At 45.0% G+C, this 18,232-nt stretch overlaps 1 protein-coding gene across 1 annotated transcript in view; it reads left to right on the forward strand.

The window, feature by feature from the left end:
* The first annotated feature begins 9,976 nt into the window (after window positions 1-9,976).
* Window positions 9,977-18,232, forward strand: part of KLHL14 (kelch like family member 14) — a 94,460-nt gene continuing 86,204 nt past the window's right edge. Inside the window, exon 1 of the mRNA XM_017344102.3 lies at window positions 9,977-11,059. Coding sequence (XP_017199591.1) covers window positions 10,107-11,059 — 953 coding nt within the window. The 5' untranslated portion in view covers window positions 9,977-10,106. The remainder of the gene's footprint in view (window positions 11,060-18,232) is intronic.

Raw genomic sequence — 18,232 nt, forward strand, 5'->3', positions numbered from 1 at the left:
ACACTTTGAGATGCCATGATTTTGAACAGCCCTTGTCTCAACTGCTGAGGAAAATGTTTTTTTTTTTTTCTTTTTCATACTATTTGTTGAACTCTTTACTTAGTGTAGGGTTACTCTTATGAGTATAAAGTTAACTGAAAATAGATCTTTGTGAAAAATAAGAATGGGAATAGGAGAGGAAGGAGGAAGAAATTTGGGAGTGTGGGCAGGAGGCAGGGTAGGTTGGGAAGAATCACTATGTTCCTAAATTTGTAAATATGAAAAGCTTGAAGTTTGAACCCCTTAAATAAAAGTTAAATATTATACATAATATCTAAAATGTTTACCCATGCTCATTAAACAAATAAATATTGATATATATGTGATATATATTGATATATATGTGATATATATGATACATATATAACAAATTTTATATATATATATGTTATATATATATACCTGGTTCAACAGATGTTATTCACTTTAGACATGCCAGGAAATTTGGTGTCTACAGTATATACATTTCAGGTTTATGAAGACAGTTATAATTGAAAGCTTGTCTTAAAATTAAGATCTCTAAGACCTACATCTTACATAGTAAGAGTGTTTATGACTTTCTGAAAGAATTTGGTTTGTTTTGGCTTCTATTTAAAAGCCAAGGAAATTAATGTAGATTTAAAATGAGATTTTTAAAAAGGACCAAATATCATTATGTTCTTAGAATTGTATCTACAAATCACTGAATCTGTTAAAAAAACTAATTAAAATAAAAATAAAAATTTAAAAAAGGACCAAATATTCTTGCAGGTGGAATTTGAATCTCTCCATATGATTTCAATCAGCCCTTACCTTCTTTTATTTTTTTTTAATCTTGACATATAATCTTGACATATAAAAATCGTACATGTTTATGGGGTACCATGTGATATTTTAATATATGTATACATTGTGTAATGTTTAATCACAATATATCTGTCTCTAAAAATACTTTTCTTTATGATGAGAGCATCTGAATTCCTATCTTCTACTTTTAATTTTTAGAACAAAGCATCCAGCATGTTAACATTATCTGTAGTTACCTTCCAAGCAGTAGAATCCAAGAATGCTTAACTAGCTAGTCCTTATCTTGACCCTTGTTTTATTCTATCATTGAGCTCAGTAAAATGTAAAGACAACATGAAAAGATTGCAATTCAAATTTATCACTTTATATTAGTTGCAGATGCAAGTTAATATTAGATTTTGAGCAACTTTTTTCTAGAATTTGTGAGCTGCCTTAAAAAATGAAACACCCAACAGAATTATTTAATTGTCACCTCAGACAACTGAAAATACTTCAACAGGATATTAATTCATGGAATTTGAATGCTATTCTGAAATACTATGAAATATGGGTTTATAAAGCAAATAATAAAAGTAGGATTGGCTGTACTGTGTGGAATGGAGGCCTAGGAAGGAGATCATGAAGGAAGTAGGACAGTAGGACAGCAGTGGATAAAGATCACTCTGAAAATAGGAATACAATGAAGGAAGCTAAGAGCAGTGGTATAAGCATGTCACCTGCGAAGGTTATTCACAGTTGTAACGATAAAATATTTGATTTATCCTTGATTATTAGGCACATGGGCATTCGACTAATAAACAGATAATTTCTTTCCATCAGCTATACTCTTTTTCAGTGAACCAGTAGATATTAAAAACACAGTAATACATATTTCCATTTTTTAAGAAGTAGTAGGAGGGCCGGTGCCGTGGCTCACTAGGCTAATCATCTACCTGCGGCGCCCGCACACGGAGTTCTAGTCCCAGTCAGGGTGCCGGATTCTGTCCCTGTTGCTCCTCTTCCAATCCAGCTCTCTGCTGTGGCCCGGGAGTGCAGTGGAGGATGGCCCAAGTCCTCAGGCCCTGTACCCACATGGGAGACCAGGAGAAGCACCTGGCTCCTGGCTTCGGATCAGCGGCGTGTGCTGGCCACAGCAGCCATAGGGAGATGAACCAACGGAAAAAAGGAAGACCTTTCTTTCTGTCTCTCACTGTCCACTCTGCCTGTCAAAAAAATAAACTTTGATTCTTGAAAACTTTTGATGCATATAAAATAATTTGTAGATATACATACTATAATTTTTGTCAATGCATTCAAATTACTTGCATAGTTTTGATTTGCTGACCATTTCCATGAAGATGAATGGGTAAATATTCCTGGTCTAATTATCAGAGGAACAAGAATGCTTTTTTTTTTCTTGTTGTTTAAATCTTCAGCTTATCCACAGCAACTAGGAAAGTTCCCAAGTGTACTTTAGGGAGCATTCATTCTGGTCACTTCTCTTCAATGCAGTCCTATAACACTAAATGAAGGAAATGCTACCTGTCTCCAAATCTGGAAACAATGGACCCAAAAAAATAAGCGATTTGTCCACAGTCACTGGTAATGTCAGAGAAAGAAGCCAAAGCACACCACCATCCTCTCTCATCCCAGTCCCTGATGTGAAGGCTTGTTGCCAAGAAGTCACTTTTCAGAGTCAGAAACACATTCTGTAATCTATCACCAGACTAACATTAGTAATAAGTACCTGGGCCAGCTTGCGGTGCAGTGGATTAAGTTGCTGATACAGCGCCGGCACACCACATGAGAGACACAGTGTAAGCACCAGCTGCTCCACTCCTGATCCAGCTCCCAGCTAGTGTGCAGGAAAACAGCAAAGGATGGCCCTAGTGCTGGGCCCCTGCCACCTATGGAGGGCGGCCTGGTGGTGTTCCGGCTCCTGAGTGAACCAGCAGATGGAAAATCTTCTCTTCCTCTCTCCTTTTCCCTCTCCTTCTATCACTCTGCCTTTCCAATAAATAAATAATTTTAAAAGATTTTGAAGATTCACCTTTAATTACCAATCAGTATATTTATTCAACAACTACTGTGGCTGAGGTATATAACTATGCACCACGGGAGGCTTTTACCAGGCAGAAGGCTTGTTCCCCTCTAGAAGCTCATATTCTGGTTGAGGTCAATAAAATAGATTTCCCTAAATAAGTAACTAACAAAGCAGCAAATAATAAGTGCCAAAAGACTATTGCAAATAATAGTACCATGAGGAAGTTACGGGCCTGCTTCTTTCTGCTCCAGTAGTTCCTTATATGCACCCTTATTAGAGCTATTATAAATTGTAATTATTCACTTGCTGTGTCTAATTTATCTGCCTGTCTTCTCCACTAGAATGTTAGCCCCTTGAGGGCAAGGATGCAGTTTTATTCATCATTGTATCCTCAGCATTGAACACGTTGTTTTGCTGGGTGATAAATACTTAATATACTTAATGAGTGAAGGAAAATACATAGAACATGGGTATCTATTTTGTGGCTCTCTGGAGTGAAGCAGCTTTGGTTTGAACCTCACCTCTACCTCTGAGAAGCTGTGTGAACCTAAAAAATTCACGTGCATTCTTTGCATTTCATGGGTATAACAATAATAATAGTACCTTTCTTTATCAGCTACTTTTACTATGGAACAAATCACCCCAAAAACTAAAGACTTAGCACAGTGGCCACTTATTTAGTTTAGGGTTCTGGAGCTCAATAATTGGAAACGGGCCGGTTCTCTTGTCTTTGCCAGACTCATGCATGCATCTGAATTCAGTTACCAGGTGAGCCAGAGAGAGTCTCACCTTCTACCAGGCTAGCCTAGGCTTTCTACAAGGCCAGGTCAGTTTCCAGGAGGGGGGAAATAAATTCCACTCTGGATGGTAAGAGCAGCAAAGTCACAATAAAACAGGGTGCATACACCAGGAAGTGTGGAGAGGTGCCGTCATGTTTGCTATTGGCCATACTCTCTCATAAGATTAGCAAGGGGATTAAGACAACAAAACATCTTAAGGATCTGGAAGAGTGTCCACCATGCAAGTAAGGAGCTCAGTATATAATAGCAATAATTATTGTTTGAGGCTTCCAGGGAAAGAAACCTGAGTTTAATCTTGAGCAATGTATGGGATTTCTATTGTGTAGCGAACCAAGGCCTGTCACAAGAACACAACCAAAGCCAGGGGCTGGTACTACCATAGTGAGGGGAGTCTGGAGAACAGTTTACAAAAGCTGGGCTTGACACTGGAACACCAGTAAATAATAGCCAATAGCACCATTTCTTGCTTTTTATTGTTACTGCAGATTTTTTTCTCCTTCTTTGTGATAGCCCTGGCCATCTCTACTCAAAATTTAAAAACTAGAAACCTATGAGTTATATGCAGGTTTTGCTATTCCCTGCTTTGAGGGAGCTATGTGGTCCTTCTTTCCTCAATTTTATTCCATCTGTAAAACAGAATAATTCCTCTCTTTACCCGTCCATTTTGCAGTGATGGCAACCTCAATAGCCAGGCCACACAGAAGTAGCATTTACTAACTAAAAGAAATATAGGCCAGGACAGAACCTGATGTTTACATAATTTGGTGATAGCTCATACATCTAAAGCAGAAAAGTCAAGAGAGAGGAAAATAAAGTTTGACTGTGGTTACCCTTTCATGTTGGCTAGTGAAATGCTTCTAGAACTGCTCTAAAGATAATCTCAGTTCTTCCAGTCCAGTGAGATGATCCCGAGTAAGTGATCCACTGATACATTTGGATTTCTGCCACCTTGAAGGCCAACCAGATCACTTGGAGCTAACGGCAGCTCTCCTAGACTGCTCAGTGGTGATAGTTTCAGAATCTCTCTACTGTACATAGTTTAAAGGCAGATTCACTGATGAATAATTTTGATAATTCAGTCAAAGTATGATGACTGCTTGAATTAGAGGACTACATGATTGTATTTTTTTCAGAGACAATTCTGGCTTCTCCTCTGCCACGTGAAATCCATCCTGCTGAGTGCTCTTGACTAGTCACGTCTTTCCTGCCATTTTAAAAACAATAGTGGCAGAGATGCAAGCTGCTGATAGTGCTCAGCAGGACAGATCAAACACACAGATGCAATTTCTGTACGTTGAACAGCGAAGTAGGATAAAATTCAAATACTTACAATCGCTTAGTAGCTAGCATCTGATTGCTGCAAATTGAATCTTTCATAACGGAATTTATTGTAAATAGTCTCATATCATTTGTGAGTTCTGCAATAATTTCAGTCAAAGCCAGTGCAAGATATTGGAGGAGTGAGCTTTACACCATCTATATGCTAGTTTATGCGCAGATCACGAAGGATCTTTTTTATAGCAATATTCTTTTTTAAATGCTTACAAAATACAAATCGTTGTAATTTTTCTCTGAAATTTTAAACATTATCAGATAGGGTAACTTTGAAATACAGAAGAAAAAAAGATTTATTCACTTCAACAGCTGTTTTAGAATTAATTGTGAGCCCCAACCCTACTCTTCCCCTTCTACTTAGTTGCTAAATAGGCATTAAAATGAAAGGAAGTTAATATTTCTGAAATGTACTTTTTATATTCTTTGGAAGCAATAAAAAGCTTAGTAATCATCATTAGTGATCAACTTAAAAAGATAAAATTTGAAGCTAGGGTACTTTGAGACCCGTAGACATACTCACACTTTACTTCCTTCATGATAAAATGGGAAAATGGTAATAAGTCAAGTGATCAGTACTATCATTATTCACCTTTGGGTTTAGTTCCAAATACCACACTGGAAGCTTCTAGAAGACCAACACCCAAAGTCCAACAAACATAAAGGTAGCAATTTGTAAGTGTGAGAGTTTGATGACGCTCCACAAACTTGACAGATTTAATTGCTAATGACACACACAGACTCCCCAAAACGGTTCTGTCTTATAGTTGTACAATTTTCTTGTTAAAGACCCAAATAAAGAAAATTCAAAAAATGAAAAAAAAAAAAGCAGACCAATTAGTAAGACCAGGGGATTTAGGTAATCTGTTCTTCTTTCCCCTGCCCTAAACAACAACAACTCCTTTTCTATTATTTCACCAGCTATTGGCGCTTTGCTATTATAACTGTGAGTATGAGAGTGCAGCATCTCAGAGGGCTCAGAATAAGGTCTTACTCTCAGGTAACCTAGGACTTCGATAGAAAAGGACCTATGCGAGCAATAAATGCTTTGGTTCTATCCTTATTCATTTATTTAAGAGTAAGTATCCCATACACATGCTAATGTTTATCATTCTGAATGGGGAATTCCCAATTTTGGAACCTGAAAATTTTTCAGTTTCCCCCTCCCCTGAGCAGGTGTCTTTCCATCTCTCACAAGTCAAAGGGGGAGGCTAAAAGACAGACTTTCAGTGGTGCCCAGATGTGTATGTTAATTACTAATCGGAGCACAGAGAGATTAGAATAAACCATATTCATAGGCTTAATAGCAAACAGAACTCAGCTTAAATGATGTCCAGCTTTCATTCCTGTCCATTTTATTCAAGGGCATACCTTCCTTTTCCTACTTTTTTTTTCCCCTGCCTTTGTGGGACACCTCCAGCCCCCATTGACAACTGAAATGCAGGGCTATAAATGTAAAGGTGCAATTCATCATGAGATAAGTCTGGAGAACATGTCCTCTACCAAAATGCGCATGAATCTCAGGCACAGCTAAAATCCAGAAACAGGAGGGGGGTCCGTGGTGCATGCTAACCAGGGGCATACACATGAGGCTGTAGTCGCCCTGACCTACCTGAAGAGCTCCAGAGTTGAAAGGCTACGTTTTGTGAAATTGCACCTGCTTTCCTAGCACTTAAGCCTAGCTCCTGCAAATCAAAGTGTCCTAATTGAAATACAAATCTGACAAGATGATAATCTTCCAATTAAAAAAAAAAAAAGCAGCCTTCGGAACCCTTATCTGTTGAAGAGCTAGTAGGGAACTTCACAGGCAGTTGTTTAACCTGACAAAATGAGAGAGAAAATGTGTTTTCAAATAAGGTCATAAAGCCGGGACAGTGCAGAAAAACAAATGTTCAGCCAGGGGTTGGCCTCCATTCTCTCTACCAATGCTGCTTCCCCCACCTCAGGTGTGTGCACTCAGCCACTCACCCCCTGGGCAAGGGCCAAGGTTCTCCAAGACAGACCCAGCCCCCAAACACCAAGATACAATAAAGTGTCATTTGGCATACTTGGAGATCAGATGGCTTCCGCCTTTCATGGAGTATATGTGTTGGGGGGTGGCAGGGTGGGGGAATGGAGGGGGACAAGCTGCATACCAATGTAGTGAAATCTGGAAACAGCAGCATATATACAGACACACAAAAAGTTTGCATATTGCACAGAGCGCTTGAAGATCATAAATCTATGCATGAGAAAGATGTAGTGGAAATTTTGGGGGGGATTAGAGTTTATTTTTGTCATCTCTGTGAGACAGCTACTCATTCATCCAGATCACAGCTAAGAAAAAAGCTGGTCACAGAAATTAGCAGTTTCAGCTCAGCAGCGAAGTCGCCAGCCTGTGAAGGCAGAGAGAAATTGACTAATTAGCAATGCGCACTAAAACTTGACGGTTCTTTATAGAGAGAGAGAAGAGAGGGAGAGAGAGGGAGAGGGAGGAAGGGGGGGGCTCGCTTTTTCCCCTTCTTTCTTCCAAAGATGTTTGAAATCGCAGTCATTTACGCTCGACAATTTTTACAATAGCCTTGAGCCATAATTTTGCGAGTCTCTCCAGCATCCATCCCCCTGTATGGTCTCTCTCTACTGGCCAAGCACGACCGTTTCTCTCCCCAACCGTGGATTTCCTATTACTCTCGTTACGACTCACTGAGCCCCAGGCCCAAGGATAATGATGTGTTGTTTCTTGGTAGCATAATTTGTCACACGTACATTTTTTCTTCTTCTTCTCTTGCAGAAAGCTCTGCTCCCTCTCTCTCTCCCTCTCTCTCTCCTCTCTCTCTCCCTCTCTCTTTCTCTCTTTTCTCCCTCTCCTACATTTTCTTGCTGTTGCTAATTCATGGTGATCAAATGATGTACGACAAAATAAATTGTAAAGAGTGACTGCCTGGAGTTGGGAACCAGAAGGTGCTTTCCCCCCCTCCCAAGGAGAGAGCAAACCTTTAAAAAGGAACGACAATTGATTTTTTGGGGGGGAGCTCAAGTGAGCCTTGACTTTGCAGCTGGTTGAGAGCAGGTAAGTTTCTGGCCTTGTGTCTGCCTTGTGTGTATTTTTGTCATGTCTTTTGGGTTGTTGTGGGGGGGGGGCGGGAAAGGAGCCGTTCAGAGGGGTGGGGGCAGGTGTGTGGCAAACGCTCATAAAGAATACAACTCATATTGCAAGAAATAAGCAGAGTGGGGGGAGGCACCCAAGAAGGAAGGGGAATAGGAAAAGATGGGGGGGGGGGTTGGAGACAGTGAAGCGGGGAGAGCCGGAGAGAGGTATGACCGGGTCCACTTCCAGGCAGAGACTCTGAGATGTCTCAGGCAAACCAGAGCTCTGGAGGGCGGGGGCGGGGGTGCTGCCGGGGGCGGGAGCGCGAGCGAGGTGAGGGTCCACCTGCAATGGGATGGTAAAGTGAGTGGAGAGGAGCCCGGTCTGGTATAAATAGGAAGCGGGCGATCCAAGACTGGCGCCAGGCAGGGCAGAGTGAGCCGCAGTGGAAGGGGCAGGTCCGGCGGGATCCCTCGGAGCCGGGCGGCGGCGGCGGCTCTGGCGGCCGGCGGGCTTGCGGGCCGGATGTGGGCAGAGAGGGTCCCTTTCGGCTTAGCCCTGCAAGGTGCAATTACAGGTTAAGGACCGGGCGTGCGGATTTCTCCTCGCCTCCCCCACCCTACCCTCCGCCACCTACATTCGGGCGGCTCAGACTTTTTGGAGTAGTAGTTCCAGGGCCGGGGGAGTGGGGGGTGCCCGCGTGGTGGTGGTGGTTGGGGGGGGGGGGTCGCTGGGGGCTGCACCTAGGAATTCGTAAGGAAGCAGCGGCTGCCGGCTACGAGGCTGGGGGGGTGGGCGGGGGGGGTAGCAGGAACCCGGCACCGGACCGCCCCACCACCCACCCTCCCGCAAAAAGGAAACCCCCACCCCTCCCCCAACACCTGCTTTCTAACTTGAACTTCTGGTAGTTAACTGGAGTTAAAGCGACTGTGCCTGGGGCCCGGGAGGAAGAGCCGTCCGCGGGAATCCCTCCCGGCCTCCCGGCTCTTGCTGGAAACCCACCCTTGTGGCCCCACTCTCTACCCCCACCTTCCCTGATGCCGCCCGGCGCTGCGGGGAGGGGACGTGGTGGGGGGGTGGCACGGGCATCTGAACTTCCGAGCCCTGACCTGCGGGAGGCGGGGAGAGGGGCCAGGGTCGGGAGCACACTGGTGCAAGGGCTCTCCTGCCAGGTTCAAAGGCGCCTCTGGAAAATTAGCAAAACTGAGTGGTGACGGGGAAACCAACAGTTTGCGAAGCAGGGAAGCGGGCAGGGCCGGGGTGAGGGAAATGAGCTAGAATTGATAAGGACAGCTCCCGCCTCTGCCGAGTCCACCGAGCTGCTCCTCGCCGCGCTCCGCTGCACTTTCCCGGGAGAAGAAAGGGCTTTATCTCCTCCCTCAGACTATTAGCCCAGGAGTTTGTCGGGGCAGCAAGGATAATCGAAGGGGTGCCCAGCTCTGGGGGAGCCGACAGTCGCCCACCCGCACGCTTATGTGGCCCCCTTTCCGGCCTCCCCCAAACTGGGCCAACTGCGAGCGGCAAAGCTTCGGGCACAAGTTGACCTGGAACCACCGCCGTCCGTCGCCTCTGCGCTCCCGGGGCAACCCCCGGCTCCCCACTTCGCGGCCTTTCCCTGCAACCGGCCCGGCATGGACACGAGCCCACGAGGTGTCTCGGCCTCAGCCGCCACTTTGCCGTCGCTGCTGCCACCGCTCTCGCTGCCCGGAGCCGAGCCCGGGTGGTTTTAAGAAAGTGAGGGACAAAGTGCGCAGGAGGTGGCGAGAGGAGTAGCGGGGGAGCAGAGCGGGCGCCCGGACCCCAGGCAGGGCCCTTCGGGTGGCGCTCACGGATCCAGCGCCTTCAGACCTTCCTGCAAGCGTCGGGGTCCTGAGCGCGCCGGGTGGGAGCTAGGCTGAGCCTTGATTGTTGTTCTTCGCCCTCCCCTCCCCTCCACACCCTTCCCCACCCCGACCACACCCCACCCCCTCCACCACCCCGCTCCCCTCCCTCCCATCCCCCACCCCTGTCTGCCAGGTTGGAGGAGGGTTTAAAGCCAGGTGCGCCCAGCCAGCTCGCCATGTCCAGATCGGGGGACAGGACCTCCACCTTCGACCCCAGCCACAGCGACAACCTGCTGCACGGCCTCAACCTGCTGTGGAGGAAGCAGCTGTTTTGCGACGTGACCCTGACGGCCCAGGGCCAGCAGTTCCACTGCCACAAGGCCGTGCTGGCCTCCTGCTCGCAGTACTTCCGATCGCTCTTCTCCAGCCACCCGCCTCTCGGGGGAGGAGGGGTCGGCGGCCAGGACGGCCTGGGGGCCCCCAAGGACCAACAGCAGCCGCCGCCGCAGCAGCAGCAGCCACAGCAGCAGCCGCCGCCGCCGCAGGAGGAGCCCGGGACTCCTTCCTCCTCCCCCGACGACAAGCTGCTGACCAGCCCCCGGGCCATCAACAACCTGGTGCTGCAAGGCTGCTCGTCCATCGGGCTGCGCCTGGTGCTCGAGTACCTCTACACGGCCAACGTGACCCTGTCCCTGGACACGGTGGAGGAGGTGCTGTCGGTCAGCAAGATCCTGCACATCCCCCAGGTCACCAAGCTCTGCGTGCAGTTCCTCAACGACCAGATCTCGGTGCAGAACTACAAGCAGGTGTGCAAGATCGCCGCGCTGCACGGCCTGGAGGAGACCAAGAAGCTGGCCAACAAGTACCTGGTGGAGGATGTGCTGCTGCTCAACTTCGAGGAGATGCGCGCCCTGCTGGACTCGCTGCCGCCCCCCGTGGAGTCAGAGCTGGCGCTCTTCCAGATGTCCGTGCTGTGGCTGGAGCACGACCGCGAGACCCGCATGCAGTACGCGCCCGACCTCATGAAGCGCCTCCGCTTCGCGCTCATCCCGGCCCCGGAGCTGGTGGAGCGGGTCCAGTCCGTGGATTTCATGCGCACCGACCCGGTCTGCCAGAAGCTGCTACTGGACGCCATGAACTACCACCTGATGCCCTTCAGGCAGCACTGCAGGCAGAGCCTGGCCAGCAGGTAGGAGACAACAAAGAGAGGGGGGGGGGGCGCAACGGGGGGGACGAGAGGCCGGAGGGAGGGGAGGGGGCAGGGAAGAGGGGGGAGAGGGGTGGGCTGTGCGGGAGGCTCTGGCAAGATGGAAAGAAGCGCAAACACTTCCGACTGTGTGTGGGAAAGTTGATTTCAGAGGCCCTCAAAGGTCAGCGGGGAACTGGCCTGATAGCATCCCTGAGCGGACACAGGCCTTGAATCTCGAGAGCCCCCGAGCGAGAACCCTGGAGTCCCAGCCTGAAGTTGGCAGGCGGCTGGGGCCGAAGGCTGGGCCATTAGACGTACAGCTTTGCAAGCCCGTCTGAGCCAGCCCTCCCTCCACATCTCAAGGTGGACTTGCTCACCAGAGCAAGGGAGTCTGTGATGGGAAGTCGTCGCCAACCCCTCCTCTTCCTGCCTTGGGCAGCAGAAGCGCCGAGGCGTCACTGTCAGAGGAGGGCTGTACTAGTCTTTCTGTCCTGCACACAAGTTATTTTGGGTTTACTCGCGCCTGGGGTCTTCTGACTTTGGAGGTTAAGCTCCACAAAGCTTTGTCTATCAGGGTCGCTACCGAAAATGCTGGCATCGGGTGCTCAGGCAAACTTTCCTATTGGGGCAAAGCCTTTGCTTTCCACTTTTGAAGGAAAGCAAAGCAAGAGATGTCAGGGTGGCAGAGTGAATCTTGCCTGGGGACGCCTATCTGCAAAAGCAATCCATTTGAGAATCGGAAGCTGGGGGGATCGGAAGGGGGGGGGGGGTTGCAGCCTCCCAGCTCCACTTGGTCTGTGTGCCTGCTCAGGAGTCACAAAGAAGTTGGTTTTGTTGTTACCATTTAGAATGTCTGCGTGTGTGTTGCCAGCAGAGCTTCATGTCCAAAGGGAGAGAGAAATGATGCCTCTTTAAAATGCTGCTGAGAGGAAAAGGCTGGAGGAATTGACAGTAGTGTTTTATTGGCTCCAATTTTAAAACCCTTTTTAATGAGCCCTGGAAGAGGGTTTCTTTCTCCTTTTAGAAAAGAGACACAGTATCCCTCTTGGTTTCTCACCATAAAGCATGATTCCACATGCCAGGCAGATCCAGCCTAAACTGCAAAGTGTTACATGAGGAAAGTGCTTGGTTTGAAAATTTATCATGGCATTTTCTATTCAAAATGCTGTCTGAAAGACGGAGTCCAACCTATATGCAATGTCATGGAGTTAAAGGTTTGGTTGGGGCTGGGGATTGTTTTCATCATACTTCTACCACACCTGGGTAGCTAAAGGTCTAAGAAATAGAAGATATTCTCTACAGTTGTTTATGTAACACTAGGCCAATGGGAGACATGAGACATCTCAAACTTGTAAGAAATCCTTTAAGTAAATTGTCCTAGTATCTGCACGAGATGGGTTAATGACTGTGGTGTCAAAAGATGACAGGAAGACAGTAACAGGGGCAAGAGTCCCAACCTCTGTGTTCCCGAACAGTGAGCACAGGAGTCCAAGTGAAAACAAGAACATGAATGAGTTTTTGTTTTGTAAGAGTTTTTCATTGATGTGAAGATCAAAATGGCAAGTTCAGAGTGAAGGGCAAACGTCACTACTCCAGTGGGTGTTGGTGATTAATACTGTTATTTTCCTTCTCAGCACTTTTAAAAGACTTATAAATATACTTCATTTAGCATATGTCATACATATTCAAGGATTCAGACAAAACAGAGTCTTGAACAACATTTAATCAAAATTTAAAAAATATATAATCTAGTGTAAATTCAAAAACACAGAAGGTTCATAAAATTAAGATTTAATTGTTCTAGAGTAATTTTGGGAAATGAGCTTTATAAATTTGAACCAATAATTTCTGAAGCCCTCAATGCACTTTAATAGGTATGTCCAAAGATTTAATGTTAGGCGAGTTTACTTTCAAAATGCAAATTCCATTTCCCACCTTACTCTGGATTCAACACACCAGCTGGGGCCTGCTGGCTCTGTCCTGGTGGATGGCTGAGATACCAGGCTTCCGGCTTCACTGGGCCATATCATTTGAAGGATATGTAGTGGTGTCTGACCACTGAATGCTTACAAGTGTCATGGATGCTGCAAGAATCTGATACTTCTGCAGCAGGGGAAAAACTGCATTTTCCTTTAAAAAAGGAAGATACAGAAAAGAAAATTGTTCATGCGAACCTACGGTTGATCCCAAAGTAATACAATTTAGACTTTGTTCCACTATTAGTAACTATAGTGTGCTAAATTATAGGGAGTAGTGGCATTATTCCAACTTTAATTCACAGAACGAATGCAAAAATAACCACCAATATTTTAACTTTAATGTGGATGAAAATACTGTAAGTTGCAACCAACAGTATTAAATCAGCCCATTGACTATACCAACAGCATGATGTAAGGACATTCTTTCAGCCTTCTGTGTAGTTTAACAAAGGGATAAATTCTTTCAATAATTGTTTTTGAGATCATTTTTATTGAAGATAATTGAATGGAAAGGTATTCTCTCTATATTTTTTCCACCTGTAGTTTTTAAAGTCTGAATAAGAAAGACTTCAAATTTGGAGAGAGTGATGGGAAATTAAAAGTGACCAATATGTTGGAATAAGTACAAGATAGAAGCAAATAGAATAACTTCAAAAGAGAATTTACTTGTTTAAGAATATATTTAATCTATAGAAAGTAGGAATAATTTAATAACAGTAACTTTAAAATGATTTTTTTTGTTTTCTTTCTTTTCCTTTTTAAAATGATTTTAAACATAATTTTGAATTTTATTTGGTCTAAAAATGTAAAGCAATCCAAGTAAGTCTTTAAATAAATACTAAATTTAAAATTTTTGCTCTAGTTGCCTAGTTTTCCTGAGTATGCCAATTGCAGTCAGAATTGATTTCTATTCTAACAAACTAAACAGTAGGATAGTGCATAAAAGAGCCAACCTGTTCCACACATACATAAGTGATTTAAAATGACAGGACTTGACAAAAGATATAACGTGTCAAACGGGAGGAAGAAGTTCCGGTGACTGTTGTGCAGCTCCATGACCACGGTTAATAATGCTTGTGTGCTTCAACATTTCTAAGAGTGGATTTTAAACATTCTCACCGCAGAAGAGCTATAATTAGGTAATGGACTTATTAACGAGTTTGATTAAAATTTTTCACCATATTTACTTACATCAAAATGTCAAGTTGTATTTCCAAAATGTATACAAATTTTATTTGCCAATTAAAATTTTTAAAAGATGACAATTTTTCAATAGCCAGAAATTAAAATATCTTGAAGTCTTATTTGTTATTTTTTGTTTTATAGGAAAAATGAAATATAAGATAGAAGTTCTTGAAACTTTTTTTGAAAAATTAAACACGATAGTGTTCTAAAGCATGTAAATTTCATAAAAATAACATGACATGCAATGTTTTCTACATTAAAAAGTATCAGAAGACTTAGTCTAAATTTAGCTTCAGCAACCCAAAAAAAGATCTTTTTTATTTGTACTTTTAAATTTCAGTGTATGATTCAGTAACTAACCCAAATAAAGTTGAGCTGGAGTAATTGGCATCTACATTTTCATTGTACCTAATACAATGTTATTAGTATTATTATAATATTGTTAATGTATTAGTTAAATGAATGCTTTAAATTTGAATGAATTAAGATCATGAAATAAGGAAGGCTTAGCTTTGCACTTCATCAATACATGACTCAATCTGTTGCTATTGCACGTAACAAAACTTCATCTAACCTTGTCCAGGAAAACATTTGTAACAGAAAATATTCATGAAAACAATTACACTTTTAAAAAACATTGAACCACAAGCTATTAACGATCCTTATAGAGTCCCATACTGAAGTGTAGTTTTCAAGAAATTATACTTTAAAGATGACAGGAGGCTACCTTACAAAGATTTCACTCTCCACAAAACATAGTCTATTAAAAGATTTCACATAAATTAAGGTAAAAATCTATTCAAACATCAGGAGTACTAATTAGCCTCTAAAATAACTTGCAATGATTAAAAAGCCATTAGATTTCCTAATATGCAGGTTTAATTCCTGACTTTGGTGCTTAGAAAGGGATTCTTTAAATGTGGACAACATTTTTGTATTGGTTCTCCTTCCTAAGATTAAAGAAAAGGCTTAATAAAGCAAATTAATCTTGTATCCATACATTCTCTAAATTGTTACTTTTTTATATCAATTTGATACCTTCAGATTAGAAATTGTCAGTAGCTAGATTTTGTATCAAGAGTTACTCAACCATTCAGGTACAATTTGTTTATTATCTGTAACAGGACCACTGATTACAAAATTATATCGTAGGTATGGCAGCCAAATAGTTATGTCCTACAATCAAAAGGAAATTAGGGTAGATATTAATGCATTGTATTGGCAGAGAGGACCTACTAACAAAATTGGACATTTTCAAATTTCATTTTGAACTTATACTTTTACCCACTTTTATAAATATATTGAGATCTACTACCTGAGCTAATGTGTAAGATTCTCACCTTTCTTAAGTTAAAAACACTGCGGAAAATGTGTTACCTTATTTACAATAGCTACTACGTGTCACAGGTAATATTCTAAGCACTTTCTAAACAGAGGTGCAGTAACTGCCCTAAAGAGTGAGTACCCCGGTTCCGCGGCTCACTAGGCTAATCCTCCGCTTTGCGGCGCCGGCACACTGGTTTCTAGTCCCGGTCGGGGCGCTGGATTCTGTCCCGGTTGCCCCTCTTCCAGGCCAGCCCTCTGCTATGGCCAGGGAGTGCAGTGGAGGATGGCCCAAGTGCTTGGGCCCTGCACCCCATGGGAGACGAGGAGAAGCACCTGGCTCCTGCCTTCGGATCAGCGGCGGCCATTGGAGGGTGAACCAACAGCAAAGGAAGACCTTTCTCTCTGTCTCTCTCTCTCATTGTCCACTCTGCCTGTCAAAAAAATAAAAAATAATAAATAAATAAATAAAAAGAGTGAGTACCATCACTAGCTTCATTTTGTAGACAGAAAAATGAGTTCCTACACAAGTGAAGCCCTGTACTCAGAATTGCACAGCAGAGCCCATGTAGTGGGCCACTTGGGTCTGGTTCTCACTCACTGGGTGCCACATCTCACTGGGACCACTTCTATGCAAGGCTGTCATGCAATGATTGACCTTAGAGTTGTAGGCAGATATAAGACTTTTGGAAGGAAAAGTGTGAAAATTAAACATTAATGTGTTTGATTTTTAATGAGATAAAGAAAGGTTGTTTTAGGTCAGGGGTCAGTAGTTTTTTCTAGGGGTGGGTGTTTGTGCCCGAGTTTGATACCTAGATCCAGTTCCTGACTTCAGCTTCTTGCTAACACAGACCTTGGGAGGCAGCGTTTAAGGCTGAAGTAACTGAATACTTGTCATCCACATGAGAGATCTAGCTCTCAACCTTGGTCAGTTATAAGAGGTGTTTGGGGCGTGAACCAGCAGATATGAGCTCTCTCTGCCTGCCTGCCTCTCTCCCTCTCAGAGAAGTGCCAAGTAATAATCCTTTTTTGGCCGGCGCTGTGGCTCAAAAGGCTAATCCTCTGCCTAGTAGCGCCGGCACACCGGGTTCTAGTCCCGCTCGGGGCACCAGATTCTGTCCTGGTTGCCCCTCTTCCAGGCCAGGGGGCTCTCTGCTGTGGCCAGGGAGTGCAGTGGAGGATGGCCCAAGTGCTTGGGCCCTGCACCCACATGGGAGACCCGGAGAAGCACCTGGCTCCTGGCTCCTGCCTTCGGATAGGCGCGATGCGCCAGCCGCAGCACGCCGGCCGCGGCGGCCATTGGAGGGTGAACCAACGGCAAAAGGAAGACCTTTCTCTCTCTCTCTCTCTCTCTCTCTCTCTCTCTCTCTCTCTCCCCCTCTGTTCACTCTGCTGGAAAAAAAAATAATAATAATCCTTTTTTGCTTGGGGTCACTGGGTCTCTGTTGCAGCTAGTCAATCTTCCCTGATAGTGGGCCGAGCCTGAGGGAGACCCAGCGGCCCCAGGGTCAGGCCGGGATCAGGAGAGGCTGCGTGTCCTAGGCTGCCACGCCATTTCCCAGGCGCATTGCTCTTGTTTGGCTCCTTCCGGAAGCAACGGCCCTTCGCGGACCTCTGACCCGGAAGCAGCCGGGGCCACCGTTGGAGGTGAGTGACGCGCGGCTGTGGCGGTTACCCGCTGGGCGTCTTGGCTGTCCGCGTGCCTGTTGCTCTTGCGTCCTGAAGGCGCAGATGGAGTCGCGGTCGTGCTGTGCGGACGGTCTGGAAGGGTCCCCAAGGGTGCGAGCAGCTGGGCGAGAGCAGAGGTGACTCGGTCTCCTCCCGGAACGGCCCCGCGTTGCCGTCTGTTTGCTTTTTGAGGGCCCAGCCGCCCTGCTCTAGACGTCAGAGACTGTTGATGGGAGGAAGGAGAGCGAAAGCGCGTGTCTGTTTCCTGGTCTAGGAGGCCCGTTTCGGGTTCCTCGCATTGGTTGTGATATTAGTGGTCTGTGGGTTTTTCATGAAAGAGCCTTGTCAGGCTGAGGTGTACATTCCGTTCCTGATGTGATGATTTGTGTTTTAGTATCGCAGACGTCATGGAAGTTTTTGTGAACTAGGTTTTCTGTGTCTATCGGGATACTTTGTGGGCTTCCCCCATGTGTATTCTGTTCCGGGAATGATTGCTTTTGTAGGGTAGCCACCCTTGCATTTCCGGAGTAACTGTCAGCTGCGCACAGTGTGCTAAGCTTTGGTTGTGCTTCTGGATGTCGTCTGGTAATATTTTGTTGAGGCATGTGACACATTCGTGACGGGTATGTGTGTGCCATTTTCCTTATGATGTGCTTGTGTTGGATGTTGGGATAAGGCTGGCCTGATGGAATGAAATGGAAGGATTTTCCTCTTCATCTCCTTTTGGAAGGGTTTGCGAATCACGGATTTTAATTATCTTTTCCATGGGAGTTCTCACCGGTGGAGCCATCTGGTCCTGGACTTTTCTTCATGTCTGTTTGGTTTGTTTGATTTGGTTTCCCTGCTACTACAGTCTCTTTGCACATGGCTGGCTCGTTTAGGATGTCTATACCACTTTACATTCCCACCAGCAGTGGATGAGGGTGCCTTTTCCCCCACATCCTAAGGCTATTGTAGTATTGATTTGTATTTCCCTGACGGCTAGTGATCCTGATCAGTTTTGCCTGTGTGTGTTGGC

Source organism: Oryctolagus cuniculus, chromosome 10, assembly GCF_964237555.1.
Source record: "Oryctolagus cuniculus chromosome 10, mOryCun1.1, whole genome shotgun sequence".
NCBI classification, from domain to species: Eukaryota; Metazoa; Chordata; class Mammalia; order Lagomorpha; family Leporidae; genus Oryctolagus; species Oryctolagus cuniculus.